This window comes from Solea solea, chromosome 12 (genome assembly GCF_958295425.1).
Source record: "Solea solea chromosome 12, fSolSol10.1, whole genome shotgun sequence".
In the NCBI taxonomy this organism is placed as follows: Eukaryota; Metazoa; Chordata; class Actinopteri; order Pleuronectiformes; family Soleidae; genus Solea; species Solea solea.
In genome coordinates this window covers 14,995,024-15,021,764 of record NC_081145.1, presented here as the reverse complement: position 1 = coordinate 15,021,764, position 26,741 = coordinate 14,995,024, and the positions used below count along the sequence as shown (strand labels likewise).

The 26,741-nt window shown below is 42.3% G+C and overlaps 1 protein-coding gene across 1 annotated transcript; it reads right to left on the bottom strand.

The window, feature by feature from the left end:
• Positions 1–278: 278 nt before the first annotated feature.
• On the bottom strand, positions 279–26,411 carry ppm1h (protein phosphatase, Mg2+/Mn2+ dependent, 1H). Its single transcript, XM_058646058.1, has 10 exons — positions 25,951–26,411; positions 19,195–19,360; positions 16,846–17,202; positions 11,722–11,834; positions 11,537–11,621; positions 11,234–11,352; positions 6,542–6,605; positions 4,636–4,743; positions 2,738–2,889; positions 279–1,681 (listed from the first exon to the last, which is right to left on the bottom strand). Exons 1-10 carry the CDS (start codon positions 26,181–26,183, stop codon positions 1,534–1,536), a joined length of 1,545 nt encoding a protein of 514 aa, XP_058502041.1. The 5' UTR covers positions 26,184–26,411; the 3' UTR covers positions 279–1,533.
• Positions 26,412–26,741: the final 330 nt, after the last annotated feature.

Below are 26,741 nucleotides of genomic sequence, written 5' to 3'. Positions count from 1 at the left end.
GCAGCAGCCTCCTCGAAGAAATCTCCTCTCAGGCTTTTCTATGAAGTGATACCCTTCATTCTTTGCCCACATAAAGCTTTGGGACTCACTTGACACACATTAGTGATGGTCTTATTCTGCCGGAGTGAAAAGGATTGGCTTTGCCGCCTCATTCGTGCAAAGAATTCCTAAACATACCTGTTCAAGCTGTTGTTGGCCCGGTCAGTGTTTGTTTGTTTTCCCGGGTGTACAGGTGTTTTTTTTTAAAGTATGACACAGCACAGTAACATGGAAGAAAATGTGATTGTGCCTCCTTTTTTTTTTAATACAGCAGGAAAATGGGCATTTAAACCTTGGTTTACACTGGTGTCAGGTTTCCAAAAAACGGTACAAATGACTTTGTTTTGCTTCGATAGGAAGAAAAACTAACTTACAGCAAAAGGAAAACAAAGAAAAAGAGAAGTGTCCAATGAAAAGAGTTATTTACATTTTTTACACATTGAAGTTACTCACGTTTCGACAGCTTACTCCGAGATACGACATTTGTAACCGAGAAACTAAAACAGTACAGCAAAACCCCAACGAACGGAAACCACTGGATCAGACACTCACATCAGGATAATCTTCTATTATTATGTACATTGTGTTAGATCAGACCAGGTCTAACTGTCAGAGGCACCTGCTACTCATGAAGATGAGTTTATCTTAAAATGTAAGAACCAGTACTGAAGAAAAGGGGGAAATGAGACTATGATCATAGGAGTGGAGTTGTTGTTTTTTTTCTACACATACTTTACACTGCACAAATATGGGGAATGTAATTAAACGATGGCACAGGCGGCAGCTGAGGACGCGGCAAAACCGAGCATGCAAACAGCCACTTAAGAAGGAACATCATGAGGTAGATGACCGAGGGAGGGGAAGGTACAACACAATCTGAAAACGTGCGACAGCTCGATTTAAAACAGTATAATAAGACGGAGCACAAACGAGTGTTTTCTTCATAAAATTAAGCTGCTGTCCTTGATCGACGAGTATAGTATTGGAATGTGGGAGGTACAAACGAACAAAAAGAATGTGAGAAAACAGATGAATCAGTCTGGCTACATTAAAAGTTGACATGGAACAGAGGAGGTGTGATTCATATGTACAGTACATGACGTCAGTCCTCTGTTTTGTTTGTTTGTTTGTTTGTTTTTTTTACACTGTACAGAAATTCAACCAAATACACATTTTTATCAAATGTGTGTATGTCTTGTGTATATACATTTTTCACATTTATAAATATTGTGCATTAGCGAGTAATAGCAATCCTGAGACGCATATTACCATCTCCGTCCATGAGAGGACACGCTCCCGCCCCCTTTGCTTCGCTTTTGTTTACTTTCTATCGGACAGGAATCCCACTTCTTGTCTCCACTCCCTCGGCGAGAGAGGACGTCCACACGAAAGCACTTTTAAATATGGAGCACGAGGGATGTGGGGGTGGGGGGGGGGAGGGTCGGGGTCAAGGCAGGGTCACGTTTTTGTGTTGGACGCACTTATGTCACCGGGTTAATTCTGCTTGGTGCCATACATGAGAGGGATGATGTAGACGGAGATGTCGTCTCCGGAGCCCAGTCTGTCGTTGGATATTCTCCAGCCACGATCCTTCAGCACTCCTCGTGCTCTCATTATGAGGTCTTGCGCTGCCATCGTGTACCTGCGCAAAACGCACAAGTGACAAATGATTAATGGCGATGCACATTAAGATAAATGGCGGTAATAACTACGCACGGTGGTATGCATCCAGAACTGTATCTGCCCGCAGCAACAAGAAATAAAAATCACATTAAAAGTCCAGTGTGAAACATCTAGACTTTTGAACTTTTTAACTAGACTTTTCAATTTAACTTCATGTTATTTAATACATTTTAAAGCTGTAGTGCCTGACATTTAAATACAAACAAATGCCTGTAACATTCAAACTATTGTCAGTTAGTTCACCCAATGCTGATTAAGCCTCATGACTCTCTCTGCATTCCTCATTATAGCAGTTTTTTTTGTGTCTGTTGTGACTTTCCCGCTGATGTATTTAATGTTATGACAGAGCAGGTGAGGGGGGGGAGAAGAACACAGCAGGAGTAAAGCAGGACAGCTTTGTACAGCAGCAAGAAGTGTCCACATTAAGTTTTAGAAGTGGATTCCACTACAGAAATTAAAACTGGACATTCGGCAGAACTTTACGATCGTATTTTAAAATCCATTTTGGCTTCCGAGGAATATGATGCATGCTCCACCAACAGCAACCAATCGCTCGCTGAACAGCTGCCTGACGAGGTCCTGCTGCTGTTTCCTTCACCATGCAGCTCCAATTAAGTCTCTCTGGATGCAGTCAAAACAATTAATGCTACAATGATGTACAACACATAACTCAAAGTACCATAGAAAAAAGACTGCACATAAAAGCAGCCATTGGGTAGAAAATGACTGGTTCAGACAAGGGCCTTGTTTTATGAGGCAGCCATCTTGTGCCACCATGTTTGAAGTCTAACTGGACAAACACAGCTCACTACAGTCTGTGATACATCACTTCATTCTCACACACTGGACCATTAAGGTGGACAAAGAGTCTTGCTCGTGTTTCCTTGGCATGGGAGGAAAGAAAGACCTTTGTGCATAATCACAAGATAAAAACACACATCCTGTCTAAGCGCAGCAGGGGTGAGGAGAAGTTCAGCGTGAGTGATGGCCGCAGCTGTGCGACGGGTGAACCTGCCTGTGCTGGTCGTCGGGGTCACAGTTGGACAGGAAAGACGTGACCGCTTCAGCTACTTCCTGGTTGGCGAGGACGTCCCACAAACCGTCCGTTCCCAGCACGAGGACGTCGTCAGCGCCGTGCTCGTGCTGCGCCAGAGGGTAGACTTTGACCTGAGGGTGAGGCAGAGGGAGATAGAGAGAGAATAACATTCATGGTTTGTAGAGAATCGTTTGGATCCAAGACTGAGACATGGCCAACAACAACTTAATACTCATTCTAAACGGGCTGTGAGTATATATGCGAGTATGTAAGCAAAAAAAATGGCATTTTTTAATCTGACTGACCATTTATTCCTAATTTTCTGATAAAGTGAATCTTTAAAATCCTTCAGTAAAGAGGTGTCATGTTGTTGTGGCAGCTCTTCTGAGGCACATGCATGACAAATAAAGTTCTCTGGCTCCTCATCATCAACAACAACAACAACAAATAAGCCTCAGTTTGGATGTTTTATGAAAGATAATTCCTCTGAGACGATGAAAATGATTGCATCAAACTAAAGTCAGCCAGTGAAAGCACTTGCACGGGAATCAGAAGGTCCTCTACGTGGCTTCATGAGCCTCTCTTCAGAGGTAAACCTTGTGATTTAAGTCACGCTTCGCAAGAAAAGAAAAGGAATGAGGCAATCAATCCATGGACAAGAGAGCTTCCCAGAATCCATTAGAAAACGCAGATTTCAGCGGCAACAAAATATCCCTGCAAGACTCGACAGGTCATGGCTGCAGCATTTGATTTTTGACCCGGCGCCCACATTTGATCTCATGAGTATGAGCTGATGAATCTAAAAGTCCGTTTTTTTATTTATAACATGAGAGCACTCAGTATTCTTTTACTTGACGGGGATTTTTTTCCCCCCCCAAAACCCTTCAATGCATGATTTGTTTGGTTTTTTTTAATCTAGAGAACGCAAAAATGTTTTCCTGTCTTTAATCTGTGTGCGACCCTCAAACGCACAGATTTGCAAATGTCAGACTCTTGTTTATATTCCAATGGTGTGTGTTTATGTTCTGTATGAATCAACAATAGCTACAACAACAACGACCCCATGTAGAAGACACTGGGGTTTGAGCACATCCTTTCTGGGTGTGCGAAGGCCACCGTACTTTCCTGGCACGCTTAGGAAATCCTTACACACTGGGCCTTTGTATGTAGGCAGGACAATTATAAAGACAAGGTTTTTGTCCCTTCACATCGATATCCCATAACTTTACCGCTGTAACCGCGTTATCCTCCACATGAGGGATGCAGGGGACGCTGTTGCCAATCCCAGCTGACATAGGAAAGGCGAGGTACACCCCGGACAGGTCGCCAGTCCATCACAGGGACACATAGAGACAAACAACCATTCACTCTCACACCTACGGTCAATTTAGGGTGCCTTATCTCCAAATGTGCATGTTTTTTGACTGTGGGAGGAAGAACCCGGATAAAACCGTCTCACACACGGGGGGGAAACATGCAAACTCCATGCAGACAGGCCCTTGTTCCAACCGGGTCGCAAACCTCGGTCTTCTTTTAAAGAGAGACTTTCAAATTTCCTTTTTTTAAATGGAACATTCAACAGTCCAACGTGGTTCAGAGGAGAGGAGGGTGTGCAATTCTTCACCAAATTACATTTCGACAGCGGTATCCCCAGATGCGGGATGCGTTTTGTTTTCTTCTTTGTTTACCCATTTATTTTTTTGAGAAGCAAAACCAAACGGATCTTCTTCAAGAAAGCAGACTCCTGCTCAGTAAGTTTCACAAGAGTAGGGTTGGACAAAAATGTGTTCAGTTGTATTATAACGATTAACATTTCATAGACTTGAGTCATTTTATTATGTGTGTACACACACACACACACAGTAAAGGAAGCCTACCTCTGGACAGCAGGACAAGAACGGTTTGATGTAGATGTTGGAGTCGTGCACTTTGAGGTTGTGGTCCCCGAGACCTCTCGTGACCCCGATGGTCGCCAGCACACGAGCCTGTAAAAGATCGTATCATAAGCATTTGTTCGAGTCAGACTGAGATTGATGACTGTGTAAATATTTGTGCAGATCTGTAAAAAAAACAAAGATGTTCTCTTCAGTCTGTAGAATCAGAAGTGTATAGATCGTCTATACTGTTGGTATTTTCACCTCTTTAAAGGACTCGCTTTCTACTTTCTCACAGTTCCAGCAGAATAGATCTGAAGTATCTCATTCAGAATAGATGACTTTTTTATACCCTGAACAGACGAGAGGGACACAGTGAATATGTTTGAGTTATATAAGTATAAGAGTTACGAGTTAAGAGTTTAGTCGTTGTTTCTACTGGATATGCAACGATGTTCTGAGATTTGGAAACATGGCCTCATTGCTTCAACGAATAAGTGAATCACTGTAGGGCGACTGCAGCCTGGTAAGAGTGAGTCTGGATCAGTGTGTAGCACAGATAAGAGGAGGAAAATGAGCCAGAAACATGGAGAGTGTGTTTCAAAGAGGTGGCGAAGCTCCTCCGACAGAGAAGGGAAAACATCCTGGAATTAATTGTTGAGTGCTGGCGTCCAGCAGGCTGCGCGCCGGCTTTGAAGTGCTTTACGCGATCAAGCCGTTCATCTCGACTCACATCAAAGGTAGAGGACACAACATGGGCATGGCCGACCGTGTAGGGAGGGCTCAATCCCAGTGTGGTTGCAGGCACAGAGAGAACTGTGGAGTGACATCTGCCTCGGGCATCAGTCAAACATAGGCTGTGTTCAGATTAACAGGCTGAAGTGACTCAGATCCATTTAGTTTTCTTCCAGTAGTCTATTCTGATTTCCAAAATCAATCACTTCACGTATCCCTGTATCAGACGTACAGTGCTTCACAAATGTGTTAGCCCACCTGACATAAAACGAGCAAACAAAAAAAATGTTTAAAAGTAAAAAAAATGTTATTTATTTGGCACATAACAAACTGCATTTGCAATTGTTATATCCAAATTTGACTTCTGTTCAGGAATGTAAATAGTAAAGTAAATAACTTTAACTTGACATTTTCAATCAATAATTAAGAATTTTTTCTTCAGTACATTTGACAATTCATAGATAATAATAATAATAATGATATTTTATCATTAAACACATTATTTTGGTTAAAGAGCTTCGACATACTGGTGTATTAACCATTACAGAAATAGTATATCCAATCAAAACAACAATGGACTTAGATGCAATAAAGTGAACTGTCAAATATGATGTGTAACGCACCCTAACCCTGGTAATCTGAGCATAAGCATAGATCTACTCACTCTCTGCCCAATTGGATATAAAAGTTACATATTCAGATCTATCAGGTTTCTTCTCTGACCTTTTCAACGAACAAGAACGAGACACAAAAAAACCCACTAGATATTGTGCTGCACTCTCGACCTTTGCGTTTGCATTCCGTGTCAAAGCGCTGACGAGACTCTACTGCAAGTCAGAGTTTCAGCGACGTCATCTTCCAATGACCATGTTCTTCACCTGTCTCAGCTGCTGCGTGTTTTCATCCCACCACTGAGCCTGTACCGCTACCGTTAATCTGCTGCATGACCCTAAAAGAACAAAGTCCATTACGGGAGAGAGCCTTTCTGTGCCATAGGTTGGTGAACCCTTGTGAAAACAGAGGCCGGGATTGCTTTGGCTCCTCCACACGGCGCTGGGGGTTGAGTGGGGGGGGGCTGACGAATGCTGCCCTCACAAGCTTTGATTACAGGCCAGGCGCACAAGGCTGCTGAGGGAATAACTTGGTCAGGGAGCAGCCCTCGAGCACTTCTTACCTTCTTTCCTTCGCCGTATATCAGGGGAAACTTGAGGTCATCGTCCTCGATGGTTTTATACGCCCTGTGCAGAGGAGAAAGGATACTGGGGTTAGTTTGTTGTTTTTTTTTTTTTTTGGTTTATGGCAGACAGTGCACACATGCCCGATAGATACACCGTCTCCCCACCCCCCACAGGCTCTGCTGCTGAGACGACTGGCACACAGACAAAGAGTACGCTAGGAGGGAAAAGAGAGGCAGTGAAGGGAAGAAAAAAAACGAAAAAAAACAGCCAGACATCACCCACAGGCATAATTCCCTCTTCATCTTTGTCTCCCTATTGGCGAAAAGTGAGAAATCTATTGATGCGTGAGGTTTGCTGGTGGTTTTTTGTGACTGTGTATGTGTGTGTGTGTGTGAAAATCTGGATGTAAAACAGCTGAATGATGCAAGAGTATCCACATTCGCATTCCCCCGCTCTCAGAGCGGTGTTTAAACTTCCCCTAAATAATGAATAATTTACCATCTTCAGACTTGGACCAGACAGAGCTGCAATACGAGGGAAAAACACTGGATAATATATTCATGCCAGATCTTAAGATACACTTTTCACCTTTGCAGCTCAGCACTACTTTTTTTTTTTTTCTTCTTCTCATCCATTCCCACCCAACAGTTCCACTTCAAAAGAAGCAGCTGTGTCTGCGTGTGGAACCAGGAACATTACACATTTGAGCCAATTCCCTGTCGAGCTGCCAGGACAAAGTTTTCCATTCACAACTCACACCAGGTGCTCTGAAAAGGAGTCCTGATCTGGATCTAAACTGATAAACGCCGTGTATTTATCTTAACCTTTAGACTGGAGGGAATAAAGGTAAAAAAAAAGATTGCAAAAATAATATTGCAAATATCATGCGACTCGTGCCTGGCCCCGCACACCTTTATCCAATGAATTTCAGCTGCTGTGAAGCAGATTAGCAACGACTGGGATGGTTTTTACATTATTCCTGGTTCCACTCCGTGAGACCATATGTTTCCACCTTAGGCGTGCGCCATATACTGCTGCTTTCAGCACTTTTCTTTTTTCTTTTTTTTTACACAGTGTGCAGAGTGAGGAGTATCACAAACACAGAAATACAGGCTGCTGAAATGTTCCCTCACGAGCGTCTGCAGTGTTAATGGTGTGGAAAAACATATAAAACCGCAGTGAGATGACATGAGACTTAAAATAAAGCATTAAGAGAGACATTAATTGAACTGGGGCCGGTCCACCGCTGTCCATTTGCAGGGAAGCGAAAGCATTTCTGCTGCAGAAGCACTCCAAACTTAGTATTTAAAAAAAAAAAAATAATAAATAAAAATGACTACAAGATAGAGACACATGTCTGTCAATATTTTAGTGTTATCCTGGATGAGATCCCCAGAGGCTGCTGTCGGGGACAATGTCCCTCTTGGGACGTGAGTTTACAGCCTATGCAGCCTGTCATACTCGGCGAGGAGCGTTGCTGAAGGGCTGAACTGTTTGACCAGAATATCAGTGCAATGCCTTCACATTTAAGGGCTGCTTCGTGACACAAATCATTGCAGAGTGTGACTGAGTGCAGGCGGAGAGGGTGCGGAGGAAAAGGAGGGTGGTGGTGGTGGTGGAGGTTGTACCATCATCTCTGCGGGTGATGAGATGCAGGCAGGAGAGGAGTGATGTCATTTCCTCACGGTGCAAAAAGGGGTCGCAGGGCTATTGGCAGCGTGTGTGTGTGTGTGTGTGTGTGTGTGTGTGTGTGCAACACTGCCTGATCTGCGCACACACACACGCGCGCACCTACGTAACAGTGTCGTGACGACAGACGTTGAGGGGACATTGTACCGGGATTGCATCAGCAGCGAATGAGTGAGTCAAATTGGTGCAATTGGGATCTGTATTTCAGTAAACCTTTCCGTGAACCTTAACGCTCTTAAAGCAACCGGTGAATTCAGGGGCAAAGCCCCTGTAGAATAAATTGCCACGACCCAACGACTCTCCACGCGTACAGTGAGCCAAAGGCATCGGTCATGCTAGTACAAAGGCACAGTGGAAAAAGAAAAGGGGGAGGAGGGGCTGGACAGGAAAAAGAAAGAGAGGGGATGAAAATGGTATGACAGTGATGAAGGTGTGCCTTTCTCTCTCATTTATTGTCCATAGGAAGAGGGGGAGGACAGTTTCTCCAGTGGGCACAGGCATTGAAAAGAGGCAGGCGTGAATGCCGCCCATTGCCATTTATCACTGGCCTCCTATGTGGCCAACACACCATTAGTTTTTTTGTTTCTTTGCAGCTTACAAATCATTTTCCGACTGGACTTTTCCTCATTTCCTCCACTTTTATCTCCGTTTCTTATCTTGCACCTTACATTTCTCTCAATTTCCTTCTCATCTGTGCAGCCCCCTCCCTTCATTTCTCTCTATACTCTCTAGCCAGCCACCTTCCTTCCCTCCTCCTAGCCGGCAGTGTTGCTATGGCATTTGGATCATGTCGTACATGACTGACTGCTCAACCTCCATCACCGCAGGAGGCCTCGCAAAACAAACCGCCCTCCATCCTGGACCACGACACTTATTACAGTTCCCAATGCTCAGACTTCTGGTCCAACTGTCTGAGGGATGGGAGGTAAAGAATGCCATAAAGGGAGACAGAAAGAGGTGGGCTGCGTCGTTGCATGTATGCATGTATGCCTTCATTAGAGCACGGCCTTGATCATGGATGCCAGAGAACACCCACACGCGCACAGCATGTGGGCAAGCCGGATACCAGCAGCCTGTGCACATGCGCGTGGACAGAAAGCTGCGGAAAACAATGTCCGTCGTACCTACAGAGCATCCCAAGTGCGGCTGAAAAAGGACACACCGCTAAGTCACACCAACCCAAATCGGAGCAATGCGCCACGCCGACTGGCGCGGTGCTAATTTTAAGGCTCAGACTTAAAAGTCCGGGTAAGGCCAACGCAAAAACGGGGTCATCAGTGTAACATGATTAAAAATACATCACAGGCCGTCACAGTGCTGCTGCTGCTGAGGCACTAGGCCGGCAGACCAGTGAGGAATGCAGCCACTGACCCACATCTGCTGAAGTGAGTGGAACTGTAAAAACACCCACAGGGAGGTGGCGTCAGAAAACATACTGCTCATCTCTCCTCAGTTACCTGCCATGTCCTCAGGCTGCTCACCTTCTTTCCTTCTATAATTATATGCATGTAGATCCACACACATCACATTCTACAAGTGCTAGATGTCATTAAAACCCCTTTATTTTTGGTTAAGTTCATGATAGAAGCAGAATTGGCGACACCTAATGGTGAGACTTAGTACTACTTACTACACCGCGGTGAAAGGATGTCGTTCTTCTGCACGAGGAGCTGAAGGCTACTCCAGATGACACAGGTCACATGGGTCACCCTCCTTCTTATGTACAAAGCAACGAGATATAAATAAAGATAACACAGAGTTTGAAACTCTTCGGTTCCTCATGTTAATTTGGAGTCATTTCCGTCACTGACCTGTCTGTGCACAGTGCTTTCACGTGACGTACATTGGGATTCTGTGCCATACGAGTAAAAGTGAATTGAAGTCATTAATTAGTGCACGTTAAAGCTGCACAAAGTCAATGTATGATCGCCCTGCTTAGCAGGTATAATATTGGCAAAAGATGAAATTACAGGAGCATCTGAACTACTTAGAACTCCACGCGAACCATAAAACACTTTGCTTACGCTTGAATGCCTTCGGTAATCAGTAATAATAGCCCAGCACTGACAGAGCCGTATTAAACTGCTGACTGCAAGCACATAACTTGATTAAATACTCTTAATTACTCCGCTGGTTTTGGCCTACATGTCGTGATTATGAAACACTTTGGAAAAGTAGTTGTCATATTTGAGGTGTGGACCACTTTGATCAGTTTTTTGTTTTGTTTGGCACTCGGCGAGGATGTGATCTTATGGCAAGTGTAACAGTGACTGTGTAAAATCATTTACCTCCTTTTCTGCCAAGAAGATAGTTTACAAGTCCTTGAATCTACTTCATTCGCTCACTTTTACGTGTCCACACATCCGTCTGTTCTCCCCTTTCTTCCGCGTTGATTCTCACGTCATCGCCCTCCGTCTCTTTGACCTTTTTCTCCAGAGCAGGATAAAGTGCCCACAGATTCCTTTAAGCATTCCTCTCATGCACGGAGGCAGAAATGTCAAGGCCATTTCGTGACTGTGAGGCTTTGAATGACTTCTTGTCATTATGGTTGTATTTTTCATATTCAGTGCATTATACACGGTTTTAAATTACTTGAATAAATTCCTCTCTGAGGGCAAACACGACTCAGAATTTGTTTTTTTTTTGAAGGAAAAATGTGACAGGAAGCCACACAGGGGAGACAGGAGCAAGTTGTCTTTCAACTCAGAAGGTCGTGGGTTTGATTCGTGGCTCCACTCGTCTACATGCAGACGTGTCCTTGGGCAAGACACTTGACGGCCGTGCTGGCAGTGTGTGAATGGGTAGAAATGGGTGAACAGAAAACTGTAGTGTAAAGCAGCTTTAAGCGGTCAATCAAGACTAGAAAAGCGCTATATCAGATCAGACGTCGGCTCTATCTTCTGATTTGGCATGATGTGGAACGTGTGCATTTTTCCATTTTGTGGTGAATTACATACTTAACAGGTCTATAAATATAAAAAAAAAAGCAATCAACCCACCATCCCGACATGGTGAAGTCACGGTACAGCATCCTCTTGCCAACCTCTTTTCTCTGCACTCTCCTGGGGAATTCCAGATGTGTAAACTCGTTGCCTAATAAGTGGGGCTGCATGTATGCCTTTGATATGAAAAGAGAGAAGAAAAAAAAAAAACACACACAAACGTAAGATTGACACGCCTGAGGGATAGGAAAAAACTATTCCATTGTCTCTTAGGCTGGCAGGCAGGAGAGGAGGTCAGTTCTGCTAATATCTGACAGCTGTGCTCGTAAGAAAAGGAGCTGAAAGAGGTTATTTTCTTACAAGGAACTGCAGTCGCTGTCTCTCAGACTCCGGTGTAAACTCTGTTGACATGGGGATCACCTGCCCAGCACGGATAATAATCGCTCTGAGGACGAGAGGAGCAGACATAACAGACCTGTGAGCTCGGACACTGTCGCTTCTGCAGGCTGCAGTACATTGAGGAGCATGGCGGGAGGAAGTCTCACCTGCTGTCCCCTGCGTTGCCAACGTAGAGCTTCCCGAGTAAATAGAGAACCACCAGAGCAGTGCAGCCACCCGAGACGTTGTAGGCCGCCTTCTCCTTCTCTATCTGTGCGTCCTGAACAGCAAACACAAACCCTTTTAGTTAGATCACGTAATACACACGTCCTCTGGAAATAATCATGTTTGTAATCATCTTAGTCTTTTAAAACGCTTTTCCCAACAGCACATAACATTTAAATAACAACCTGATACCGAGTCAAATATCTCCTTTATACGTGAAACCTGCCATGATGTCATGATTAATTATAGCAACATAATGAATTCATTTATTATTAAAAAAACAAAAAGTGCCAAGGAGCAATAAAACAAAATGGAAACCAAAAGGACAGAAGAGAAAGTTTGGAGGGACTGTTGGTTATTACACCAGTTAATTAGCCCAGATTAATTTAGTGCTAATTAAACCAAAAGAAAAAAAATGAGGAGTAAAAAGAAACTGTGCCATTAGTTCATTAATTAGATGAAAAATTAACCTGTCAATGAATTAATCACATGAAAGAAACTGCTCACACAAAGGGTTTAACCCTTCCTTGCTCTCACTCACTCTCTTGCTGTTGCTGGTCGGCTTATGATCACAGAACAGAAGACGGCGGCAATAGCAGCAAAATGAATGACCGGTCAAGTATGTCCATCAATCACTCTCAACAAACTAGAAAAGTATGAAAAACGTTGCTAACATTTACATCCAGTCCGTCCTTGAGGTGTTATCCCATGATGAATGCATCGGCGCCTGCGCTGTACTTGATAATAACCTCCATTTAATTACAAAATCAAATGTGCACACACAAAATTACTTTCATTTGGTAGAAATTGAAGGAGGAGAAAATTGAGGAGAAAATTGATTTTTCGGTTGTGCACGCTTGACTCCGCCTCTGTAGGTGGCGCTGTATCTCTCTATAAGTTACTGCGTATTGAATCAGTTTCCTGTTGACCTTTACATCACAGAAAAACAAGCAAAAGGCGAAATTGGATCGTGCTGTGGTTCTGTACGTTTTTTTCCTGCTGTACATGTTAATCGTGATACAAATTAGATGGAACATGGCTCTTGTGGTTGTTGTGTTGTCGTGACGCCGCCGTCATATGATTTCCGGGCAACAGTATTGGCGTTAATTCGCCGCCTCCTTCAACTTCCGCGGAGGAAATTTTGGTGCATGCACAGAACGCCAAGTCCGACTCCAGTCCTACTCCAGTCCGACTAAGTGTATACATGTAGGAGTAATCGGACTATACTTGCATTAACGATTTTAGTCGGACTAACGCGCTCACATGACATTAAGAAAACCAAATTGTTGTCTTAGTCTGACTAAAGTCGGACTTTTAACACGCATGTAAATGCACTGACCGTTTCTCCAACACACTTGGATGGAAAGGGTGTGGTGAGGGACATTCAGCTGTGTGTGCCTTGTGATATGCTTGTGTGTGATTTTGTATGAACAGAAAGTCTGGGTATATGTGCGATGCTTTTAACACAAACACACAATGAAATGATGCAGCAGTCTGACGAGGGCATGACGGGGCACGGAGGACTGATATACAGTGTGTATGTGTGGGTGAGTTGAGTCGGAGGAAGGTGAAGAAATGTGTCCTTCATACTGGATTAATTATGAATCCATAGTGAGCCACACATATTTATCCTCACTGTACCTCTTGCTGCAGGCAAAAGTCTTTAATAATGAAAATGTCTGCATGAACGTCTGCACCTCTCTCCCTGACTGCAAGGAAGAATCCAACAACTGGGCCAAGTAACAGAGGCACAGAGAAAGAGGGACTGAGACACACAGTGGTCAGTCCAACAGCAGTCAACCTAACTCACAACTCATGCTATGAAACTGTCCCAATGGGACTTTTGCACGGCAGCCATTTTGACAGGTCACAGAGGGAAAATCACAGGTGAACGATGGCCGAGTTCCATTTCGCTTTCTCAGTTCCAAGATGCACACACGGTCACATTGTCCACACTGTTAAGGTGATCAGTAACACCTGTATAGTAACACCTATAATATAATATAATATAACATAACATAACATAACATAATATAATATAATATAATATAATATAATATAATATAATATAATATAATATAATATAATATAATACAATACAATACAATATAACATAATCAGAGAATAAAGTGAAGGACCCTGAGCTACACATTTTTTTTAATTATAAACATCAAATTGAATAGTGTGTTTTATTTTAACTGACATCAGTACCTTTTTTTTCACAACTTTACCTTCTTATAATAACAAAAATGTCAACCTTATACCTTCAGACACCAAAATTCAGCACCATCCGATGTAACATTGAATCAGAACTTGGCGGTACCAACGTAATTCAGCGAGTTCCATCAAAAGTGTTGAATTCTGTACCAACCAGATTGTAATCAGGGATAAACACTACGTTGTCCATTAAAATGAGTGTCCTCGCCTAAATTTCTTGGCCAGAAACAGCGATTATTACCATTTTTGTACAGATTATATAAATGATATAACATAGTAAATACTGAGCATTGATTGCTGATGACACACATTATATATGTAGGTCTAAAATACTCACTCAGTGAGGACATTTTAAAGTCTGGAGCTGGATTTACTCACTCAAACAGATATACACAGCACTGGGAACAGGGCTCAGGGACTTGCACTGAGCAGGGTCATCTGAGGCCAATGATCTCATCCACTCACATTTCTGTCCTGGCCCAATAAACTCTCAGTGTGATAAGACTCTGTCTCGCATTTTTTTTTAATGTTTACACATCCCTGAGTGTTTATCGGGCCAAAGCAGCCACTTGACACACACTGACCACTTTTATATGGAATGCAGTGAGTCGTGTCAGAGGAGAATTAAAGCTGGAGACTGAGAACAAGAATTACAGCAACAAACCTGCCAGAGATTCTGTCACATTTCACGTTTTCTTAGGTGATACGTTACTTTTTTTTTTTTTTTTTTTTTTTTTTCAAAAGTAACGTGTTCCAAGCAGAAATGTGTATCATTTGAACCAGATTGCATTTAATTTTACAACAGTGATTACTCAAAATTTAAATAAATGACAGATGTGGAGGAAAGTAGGTGATCTAATCAGGGGCCGCAGGTGGGAAAAAGACACCTGGAAAAACAAAGTAGTAAAACAGTGATCCCTCTATATGCTTTAAAATACTGGTACTCTGAAAAAAAACCCACCATCATACAGGTTTGTATCTTTAGGTTTGAGGTCAAAGCTGCTGTGACGTCAGCTGCACTTGTTTGAATGGTTATGAGTGCATTGCACCTTTAAGAAGTAGAGGAAGCACGGGGTTAAATGTGCAGATTCGGAGCTGGTGAAGCATAGGAGTATTTAAATTGGAATAAATAACGTTAGTGAGAGGTGGGACATCATTTTAATATCACAAGATCTGAATTCCTGCTGATTACTGTCATGTTTTGTAAATGTTTACAGATTGTATTTAGTGCAACACTAATAGTAACATCATCATGCTCAGTTACTTAAAAACACAATCCTCGTGACTCAAGAACAAACTAAATGCCATGAACCAAGATTCCACACAATTTCATAAACTCACCCAGACAAACACAAATACTTAACTGCACACCTCCACCTAGTGGTTACAAAGTGTAAGCACCAGGATTAGTCACCACTTTTTAGCAACTCACCTGTTGATATGACACTTACCCAGGATACATAACCAGCCCTTTCAAAAACATAAAGCTTTAACTGCATCTGCAGCCCTTACACTCACAACCTGGTCACATGACGGTGGTGGGGGACATCTGTCTTTACAACATGTCGCTTGTATTTAGTGAAGCATTTAGATTAGAATAAGGGATTAGCGAGCATATCGGATTTTCCTCACATCTAATGCAGTGATTTAGGCCAGTTTTGGACCAACACCAATACAGAGTATGGTATCATCTCATCCCTAACGTCATGTTTTCATTGTCACGTATCCCACAGTGCCTCGGGATTCGCCGTATTGCTTCAGTATCTTTGAAATTAAGGATTGAAAGGAAACAATATTTTCAATGAAATGGCCATTACTATTTCAAATCCCTGCTCTGGAGAGAAAAATAGCAAAGTGTCTGTTGATCCAAACCCTCACGCACACTGAAACTGAGGCCAGTGGAGTTTGACCTGTCCCCCTTAAAGCCTGTCAGGAAGTCCTGCACTGTTTTGATTGGCTCTGGTTTTCAACTATTGGCCTCTGCATGAGTTAATTCTCTTTCATCCACTTACAACACAGCCAGAGGGTGTTTGTGTTTGTGTGTGTGTGTGTGTGTGAGAGTGTGTGCCTGTGCTGTTACTTCTCCATGATCTTTTCTGGTATAAACACTGATCTTGTGATCTTGTCAGGACCAGTTGTCCTCCTGTGGCGTGTTTCCACCGAGTGGGACAGTTATTTTTTGCATTTACTGTACATTGGGAAGAGTACCAAAATAACCAGTGCCAGCTGTTCCATGTTTCAGTAACCTTCCCCTTGGGGGTACCAGAGTCATGGTACGGTACGGATGGAGCTAGACCCACGACAGTCAGCTGATTGGGCGACAGAAAAGCGCCACTCGTTTGCGAACGGTGTTTCTTCGACGCCTGCAAGCCTGACCAAGAGTTTTACTGTTCCAAACCATACCATACTGCACCAAACCGAACTGTACCATGATGGAAAGACCAAAACTTGGTCCTAATAAGGCAGAACCTCATTTCTGAGCAAGTGGTTAGGTTAAGGCTGGGGTTAGACATTAACTTGTTATAGATAATGCTTTTTAAAGGCTGTCCAAAGTAAAGGAAGACAATGCAGTGTTCTATTTTAAAATAATTCAGAAAGATTCTTTGTAATTTATGAAACTCAAATGAAAGCTTTGAGTTTCAAAAGAGTCTTTCCCAGATGTGGGGGCAGAATGACAGACAAAGAATCAGATATCAGAGTTTTTAAGAATTATCTGAGATGAAATTGTCTTTTTTTTCTCTTCCTGCAGGACGACTAGCAGCGCCAATTAAATGTACTTTATGTTCTCCTATTTAAATGTCATATATAGTTGTAAGTTAAGGGTTTAAATAAAAACACGACTCTCTTACCATGTCTTTGAAGGCATTCTCAATGGCGCCAACCACCAGACTCTCGTGTGAAACTTTCTTCTCGGTGAAGAAGCGGGTGGGTGGCGTGCTGGGTGAACCCGGAGCCCCTGCAGCTCCCCGCAGGGAGGCGGCCCTGGTGAGGGCGCGCTGGGACGTCGGGGTGAGATGGTGACTGATTGGTTCCTCACCGAGGCATGTGGGTGGCAGCAGGTTGGGAGTGCAGAGGATCTCCGTCACTTCCTGGAGGTGCAGAGCGATGTGGTGATGAAGAAGGCGGGCAGCCACTACAGCTGCCCCAGAGCCTGCGTGGCCATCAAACAACGCCCAGTAGTGGAAGGTTAGGTCTTCAGAGCCATCCTATATCAGACACAAGTTAAAAAAAGCTTTAGTTAACATTTAGTTTACTTTTTTTTAAATTGAAAATACTGTCCCTGTAGTACAGACATTACATCTAGATTAGAGAGACTCTATGGATATTGTAATCAAATGTTTAATGCAGGTGTTAATCAGGAGTGGGACTGCAGCGGCCACTTTAATTATGTCTTCTGATGAGGACATTTAACTCGCTTTTGGTGGTGCAATTAAACAGATGAATGTGTTCTTGTGTTCCCTCTGACGTTGATACTTCAATCCACAGGCTTTATCCGACACAGCGCGGAGCAAAAACAGACGGCGTCCCGCGTGTCCCTTTGCAAAGTTCCTCCTCCCACAGAACATGTCTCTGTCTTCTTGTGTTGATCTGGTTCATTCATCATCACACACCTTTGTGGCCGACGCCTTCAAAAACTGCAGTTGCTTTCTGATCTTCCACCCTCTCCTGGATCATGTGATTATGCTTTTATGCATGTGATAGCAAAATGCAGACAGAAGGTGGAGCTTTGCATATTATTTGTGGCACACACAGGATGTAAAAGGGATAAAAGGAGGGGTTTATGTACTGCTTTTGTTTCTTCGTTGAGTATGGGTCATTACTTACTTGTTTTTCTGCACATTGTGGCTCTTATTTTCTAAATATAGAGGCATGTGTGTGCTTCAACATGAGCCCGGGCAGGAAGCAAAGAACACTCAGAGGCTCTACATAACTGTTTATTGGTCCAGTACCACTGCAGAAGTGAGTCATGAGGCACTTGCATGGGTTTACTGTCGACTCTCTGTGGGCCTGTATGAAGAGTACTGGTGGGCTGACAGGACACATTAGCAGCAGTGATGCCTTTATATAGGTACACTGTATATTGCCTTGGGTAATTAAATTGCAGAGTGCTTCTCAAGTTGTTTTTTAATCAGTGCTAAAGACTCTCCTTTTTTTTTTTACCACAGCCATTTATTAAATTTAATTTACTTTGTACTTCTTACTTTCTAGTAAGAGTCTATTTTCTTTGCATTTCTCTTTATTGTTTTATATTTACCGTTCAGCAAAATGAAGTGCCTTACAGGTGTAGTCATGTCCTATACAAATAGTTTTGTTGTTGGTGTTTGTGGTGAAGTAATGTTTTAGTTATGTCCTCATATTGCTATAGCAACCAGTGTGTGGTAGATTCAGGAGAATACATCTCAACCTTATACCAAGATTAAAATGATCAGTTGTTATACAATCAATTATTAATTATCAAGTTTGTTTTACAAACATTTTTATGTAACGGTATTACAAGGATAATAGCCTATAGTAAGTGTCAATACTAGGGTATTACCTGGATATTACTTTGGAAAAAATGCCATTACTGAAATATTATCTCCTTATGATAACACTATTACATTGTTATTACCAAGTTGGATATGGCACAGAAAACAAGATGGTATTACTATAATATTTCCTCCCGATTACAATCTTATTACCATGTTGTTACTGTACTGTAATGTAAAATGTTGTCTCGTTGGCATCCATAACGCTGCATTATTGCCTGCTCCTTCCTTAGCCTCTTATTCTTCTTCTGAATGCCCACGGCTATTGTAAATCTGCAGTGCCTGCTTTACAAGAACGGTATGATGAGTAAACACACCAGAATCACAATAGGCTTGTCAAATCAGAGAGACAAAGTAGTAAAAAAAAATACTTAACTTTAAATCGTCTTTGTGTGTTTCTAGCGTAAATGCACTCACACGGTGTCAAGTGTGACTGTCAAGTGCTATGTGTGTAAAGGACAGTGTACGCCCCAATAAGCTGTTGATGGGACGGGATGAGGGGACAGCGAGTGTCGACGACAGGCCCCGAGGACATTTCAAGGACTACATTCACTCTGATCATTACCTGGATTTCATCCAGTGTAGAAGCTCCCAGTATGTGAGTTTAATAAAATTCTTGTTGGGTCTAAAACTCTACCTAATTAAATAATACTTGCTGTTTTGACTCACCGTGTTCTCCTGTAGGCCCGCGTCCTCCCCATTGGGCAGGGAAGACCTCCTGCGGGCCAAGGGGGTCCGGTTGGGTGTGGAGCTTCCAGCCGGTCTCCTTTTGACCACCAGCACTTCGCAGCAGGCCTGGTCCTCGTTCAATGTGCTCTTTCCTGCATTGATCACTCTAGATAAGAGAGAAGATAACAGAGGGGACCTTAGGCCATGCTTCATCACAACATGTCATTGAGATAAGAGATAGGGCGTATACTATTAGGACTTTTAAAAGCCATAAACCTTCAGCATCATCAGCTAACGAGGATCAGATCAGAAACAACCACTGATGAATAAGAACTGTGTTTCAGGAGGTGGTTAAGTCTCTTTGCCTTTATGATTACTGAGACTTTAATCTCCTGCATCTCCGCGCATACACAGGCGCCGTACACATTTCAATTCGAGTGCCACACATATAGGGCAAAGGACAGAAAGACACTTTACTGCATTATACAACACCTGGCAGATGGTGCACTGCTGCTGCGAGCTGCTGTAGTCATGGACAAGCACACACTGTTTGACAATACTCCAGGCATTCTTAATTTAGCCACGCCACAGGAGAAGTTTCGTCAACAGTGGCCCCGTTTGAACTGTACGTGTAGTGAGTTGACAATTTGAAGTACAAAAGGTTACTAAATCAGTTGTTCTTCTGTCACAAAGGGGCCATTTAAAATTCCATTGTGCGCATTATTACAGGATTTACAACAAGTCCATAATTTCAATCATCTCTGCGGTGAGAGGCGGTCATAATAAAGTCCATATGTGGCACTCTTATATAAATAATCCTAATTGGTCACAGGGATGAAAATGCAGAGCGGAGATCCTCGGTCTCAAGCTAAGACAACACAAGTGAAGAAGGCTCCGCTCAGTAGGAGTCATTTTAACTGTCTTGCGAAATGTGCTCACAACTTCCCCTTTGTAAAACCTAATAATAACAAACTCCCTACAGTGTGTCAGTATGACAGATTTAAAAGAAACATATCCCAGAGAATGCAACCCACATATTGTAATGTAAAGTCTAGTACATGTAAACATCATGGGACTGACATGGGAACTATTATCTAATATCGACAATACTTATCATCGCAATCATATTTCAAGTGTATGAGGAGATATTAAGAGGACTTAAACGTCATACTCTACTTTTCCCAGGACTAATTTTATGGTTGATAAAACCTGTTGTACATTAACATCAGAACTCAGTCAATCAACCCTTTTAACCCTTTTGTTATTGAATGGAACAGGAACCAGAGTCACTAACAACATTAGTAGCTACTGCATGGCAGAGAACCCCATTATTATCACTTCTATCTGTGCTTACTTCTGTGGTGAAGAAGAAGAAGAAGAAGAAGCGTAAATGGCATGTGAAGAAATATGACATGTGAGCATTTTTTTTTATTAAAACAGAAGATCCAGGGAAACAAAAACACTGAATAAGGATTCTTTCTGACTCATTGCTTTGTCCAAGGTCAGCAATAAAAAACTGTCCTACACAATCTGTTGTGATGTTACCCTCACTGTTAACCAACACTTAACAAAACCACATTTTTATGATTACTCATTTTAATTACAGTGTTAGTTTTGTTTTGGCTTTCATGAAGTTAGCGAAACACTAAACGTTGACACCATTTATCTGGAGTGATGAAAGGAAAACGCTGACCTAAAACGGCCTTTACAACCATTCCAAGAAATCACGGGGGTGCGTTTGTGAGATCTTAAACTCTCGAACAGTCGAGCTTTCAAACGTTTCATCCATCTCTGATGGGAGGACGAGCCATCCCACACCCCGAGGCACGAGCTGTATCTGAGAGCGGGGCTGTCATATCCAGTTACCTCATTTCACTCCTTCGCATTTGAGACAATCACATGACCTCTATTACCCTGTCAGAGCTCTAATCTACAGTGTGCCGTCTCACTTTTGTCGTCTCAGATGGAAACTTGTGTTTCAAAGACATTATCGTGAACCTCCAGGTCATTTGGGGGGAATTGCAATGGTATAGATGTTTCCTTTAGCTTTATTTGTCCATTATAATAACATAATATACTTTAAAACAATGAAGGGTTTGAACCAAAAGTCAATTGGGATTCTGATCATGTTAAGCATTCTTTTAATAACACTTTACAATGAATGATTTATATTTGCAAAAGTAACACGTCTGCACATATAGACATTTGGTCCTCTCCTTGCCATTTCCTTCATTTATTCACCCAAAAAAAAGACAGATCATTTCAAATACTGATGAAGTTAAATCTAAAAAAGGTGATTATAATGGTGCATTTATCGAGCGCTGTGTTGATGTAGCAGAATCAGCCCGGGAACATGTGCTACATCATGTGACTGAGCACTGGGAAGCTTTGTACGTACAGTATGAAGTGCTGCTTGTGTGCTTCCACTTCACGTTTGAGTATCACACTTTTATCCTCTTTTACAAGGACAAAAAAAATACTGAATCTATGCAGAAAAAAACCTGGAGAAAAGCCCCGACATTAAAACAGGAGGAACACGTACATATTTCAGACATGTTCGCCGTGTCTGCAGCTTGCGTCGGCCCCTGAAAAACCATTCTTGAACATGCACACCCCTGAATTCTTTTAAGCAGCTCTCCCTTCACCCTGGAGATGCCCCCAAATTGTCTCTGTTCCCTGAACACAAACTCTGTCACCGCCTGTGCCAACTGGCTGCCTTGTATCCAACAGCCAAAACATACAGCGCACAGTGGTGGAAAGAGCGTTGAGCTCTCAGACACACATATTGATTAAGTATTGATCAGAATGCTGCTGAGGTTGCAAGAGTGTGTGTTATTGGTCCTGGGTGAGCCGGTCGGAAAGGTTTGTCCCCCCCCCCCCCCATCTGCTAACCCCAAACACCATACCCAGAGTGAGACAAGTGAGAGTGAGCAATAGTCACTGATCCATTCAAATGATCATGCTCAGTGGACCTGACAGTGTGCCCACTCAGAGAGACGGCGCATCGGAATCCTCCTCGTGAGGCAGAGCTGCTCGTCCTTTCTCCAAAGAGAGCAGCACAACAAGCCTGGGTGACCCTCAAAGGTCAGTGAAGCCTGCTCATAGACACGCAGGATGAAAACGCCGCATGGACTTACACAATTTCGAGCACAGATTAAATACGCAAGCAGGTTCTCATAAATAAGCGGGAGTGATTATACTGTGGGTCCCTTAATGCAAATTCAAAAACATCCATTTTGTAATTTATAAATTCTCTATGTTGTAAATAAACTATAAAGTCATGGCGATGATTTGCCGATATTAGGGATGTGCAATATTATCGGCATCGGCAGATATCGGCAAAGACACCAAGATCTTCCTGATAATTATATGACTAATGACTACAAGTAGGCTAAATAAGCTGCTACCTCCGTGACTTCTATGCTGGCGCCCTCTACAACTATTGCCTTTATAACATTTATTTATTTTGCTCAATGAAGTCAATTTATAGCTACATCTGCTGTGACATGAGTAGACAAAATATGTGTTTATATACGTGTTTATTTCACTACAGAAGAGACTACATGACTTCTGCAGTTGGGCGCAGGGAAAACATGTATATCAGTATCGTTATTGGCGTACATATCGGCAAAAAGTCCAATATCGTTGTTGAGATAGTGTCACAGAAGTAACATGGCAGCGGTCAACAAACTAATATGGGTGTGACTGTCGTTATCATGCATATGCCTTGTTATTGATTCACTTAAACCTTGTTTTCATCTGTGCAAAGACTCCTGTTAGCCAGAGCCAGCCATACATAAATGACGTCTGTGCCAATCTACTGTGTACGTAGAAATGAAATGGAAAAAAACTGGAAAACTTTTGCACTCTTCACTTGCTCACCAAACAGAAGAGCCCCTCCAGCCAACCACAAAATGTTCAGATGCACTATCACTTTGCCTCAGAGTGAGCCATTGTTATCTGACCATGTGAACCATCCTGAGTGGATTTGTATGGATCACATAATCTCATACAGGCTCAGGTTTACTCCGCTGGCAGAGAGATTTCTCAGCAACAAAGCAGGCTGTGCCCTCTGGTACAAAATCACCCCGAAATGATTGAGTCCTATGCTACGCCAAGATGGCACTCACTCCCACACACTGAATCACACTGATTCATGGAGTGGGGCTGTTCCAGTGATCCCATGTAGAATTGTGCGTCTCACTTTAACAACTTGAGGTTTTTTCTTCTTATATGTACATTTTGTTTTTTGAAAATGAATATACAGCTCTTTTTCAAATTATAAATTAACCCACTTTACAAGAGTGGGTGATGGGTTTTTCTTTTTATAAACACAGAAGAAAATAAAATCCTTTCTTTTCCATCTTCAGATTAAAATATCTTCAAGGATTAGCATGAGGAAACATGGGGGAGGACACGTATATATAAGGAATATCAAAGGATTTCTTCAGTATATAGGACATCACTGAATTGAATCAATTAGCTGATCAAAAAATAAACTGACAACCATTTTCTGAATAGGATTTAAACCAAGATTTCAAATGTTCTTTAGTTATCTAGCATCTGAAATGTGACTATTTGCTGTTTTTGCTAGTTTTGATTAACTGTACATTGACCACCATTCATTTTCCAATCAACACAGATCAGTCAAAACAAGCAGTTTGAAGACATCGCCCTGATCCCACTATTCTGCAAGCTTTTACGGACAAAACCACTGATAAATACTGTTACTTTGAGCCCTAATATCTCTGTATCATCACTCTGAACCGAAGAACAAACGCCAGCGGGAGTGAGACTGTACTGGGTCAATGGTGTCAAAGCATACTAGCAAAATAAGACGTTGAAACATTAGATGCAAAAAAAGAAAGAGGCAAAGTTCCAGTACGGTGCTTTCACTCAACAGTTAAGCTTAAGAAAACAGGCTGCTTATGAAAACAGCCTGTCAATAGTGTGAAGACGTCATGTCGAGGGGAAAAACACAGGACAAGGTTAACCTTATTTGTGAAATTATGAATTAATGGCACTACCATGTCTCAAGAACTCAACTGTGACCTTTATAATTCTCAGTCACAACCCAGATGGTTCATGTGGGACAACGCGAGTAAAGTGATTGTGCTCTTGAACGGGGACTGGGACAAGTTGTGTCCTGTAAAAGGTAAACATACACGATACCTCAAGTAAAGGTGTGTAGTGTCTTTACACTCCTACGTCCACATTTCCCTCTTTTGTATTACAACATGGGCTTGAAATTAGTTACTTAAGCAGCTTATATAAACAATTATACCATATGTCCTATTTATTGTGCAGCGTTACCGCCTTGGCATGAAGATCCTGTACAGTTATAGACAATATGTGAAGTACAACAACAGGCGAGTTCAGGTCCGGGTTGCAGTTATTAGGTAGGAGGAGGAAGAAAGACAATGTGTGATAAAGCAAACACAAACTGAGCAAACACTGGGAAATGTGTTTTACTGGCTTGCACACACATCAAAGATAAAAAGATGAATATTAAACTCTGCACACAAGTGTCAAGTAACCGCTCTCTTGACTCACATTGTGGGTAAAGAAGCATTTTTATTTATTTTATTATTTAGATCTTTAATAATAATAAAAAAAGACACCCTACTTATGAGTCAACATTGGTTGTAAGCTTTCAGTGACCTAATTAGGGCCTACTTTATATTTGCATCCATTATGCCATCATGATTATAATGCCCTCCTTTATCTCTTTAGAAGCTATTGTGTGGCAGCCTGATTATCCATTACACTAAAACCAGTTGTAGCTGTATATATATTCATATCTGTGGCCGATGCCAATCTTTGGAAATCAGGGCACCCGACGAAGACCTACGTATATACAGCATATGATGCCAGTTTTCCTCCTTCCTGCGACTGCTTAAAAATTAACTCATTTATTTTAATGTTTATTTAATAGGGACAGGTACAGTCACACAGTGAACCGCACAGCAATCGATCACAACATTAGCAGTGTGAATCTATGCACAAGATGACTTCATGTAAACACACATTTAATGCACTGTCTATCCAGTTTGCATTTTGTGTCAACGTTACAGTGCACTTGTATGTTTTAAAGAAAACCAAAGGGCATAAAAATGCTTCTGAGAACATAACTGTGTAAACTGACTGATATAAATATATAAAGAATAATAGCCCTTGTTAAGCAGTCTTCCTCTAAAAAAAAAAGCTGTTATCAATCATTATCGTTTATTTCTGTATGAGACAATTTTGCAATGCCATTCTTGTTTGTCTCTAGTTGTAAAATATGTAAACAAAAATGTATTAACTGAATATCAAAACTGTAAGAAAGATAAACATGGCCACATAAATAAAAGAGATAACCAGTTTTACTGTTGCGATGGGTGTATATTTGTATGTGTGTGTATATATATACACACATATATATATATATACATATATATATACATATATATATATATATATATATATATATATATATATATATATATGTGTATATATATATATATATATATATATATATGTGTGTGTATATAGGTCAGCTGCTGCACTTATGCATATTTCAATTTCAGTAAGGCCACACATGAAGCTCGCTGTGTTAATATAAAGACTTAAAACAGCGGCTGGAGATGTTTTTGTTTACGCCCTGGTCAGAGAAGTGATCTCGGTGTGTTCACTAAAGGATGCAGCCTCTGCCTCTGCTGCTGCTGCTGCTTCTGCTTCTGAGAGAGGAAAGATGGACGCATACAGGTTACTCACTCCGCGTAGCCAGTGGACCAGGGCAGCCGCTTGGTCTCCTTCAGGATGAGGATCGGTCTCGCTATGTGATCCGCCGAGCACTCGATCTCGTCGGGCGACAGTCCCAGAAACTCTGGTCTACTGTAGGGGAATTTCAGCGGCAGCTCTGAGCCGCTGTGGTGCTCTCCGTTGGAGCCTCCTGCCATCATGCCTCCCATTAAACTGGCCACCGCCGACTTCACACGCGTGAGCATGGCGCTGCTGCGGCGTAGATCGAGGAGATGCGATTGCGTGAGAGGTTGCCCTACGCTCCACAGATCCCCGCACGGCGACGTAGTTTCGCGGCGTGAAATGCAGACACGCAGCGACTCTCATCCAGCTCAGCTGCTGCTGCTGCTGCTGCCGCCTGTGTGAAGTGAACACGGAACTGTGGCTGCAACCTCCAGCGCTGCACGACAGTCATGTGACAAACCGGCTGCTGCTGGTGGATTTGGTCGCACTAGTGGATAGAGTGAGCCGCTTATTAGTGCTGGAGGTCAAAGGTGAGTAATCCCGGTGTGGAGACTACTACTCCTGGTAATGCAGCAGATTACGTCGATTTTCCAGAAGAATCTCTCACTTTGTGATACAAGCACCACATTTGCCATGAATAATGAATATCTAATGTCTGCCGGCACTAGGATAATCCTGGGGGGCTTCCGATTTTAGGCTGATTGAGGGGTTAACAGACACCATTTTAACATCATCAGTCTTCCCAATTTCAAGTTTTAAGCATTAAACATGCTTAAAGAGTTGACCGGGAAACGGACGTT

Bases quoted from the DNA above. Each gene is read 5' to 3' on its own strand.
- ppm1h (XM_058646058.1), bottom strand. From the start codon at position 26,183: ATGCTCACGCGTGTGAAGTCGGCGGTGGCCAGTTTAATGGGAGGCATG. The intron at 11,622-11,721 runs GTGAGACTTCCT...TCTCGTCCTCAG, and splicing joins GGCAACGCAGGGGACAGCAG to AGCGATTATTATCCGTGCTG. The intron at 6,606-11,233 runs GTGGGTTGATTG...TCCTCTGCACAG, and splicing joins GACTTCACCATGTCGGGATG to GGCGTATAAAACCATCGAGG.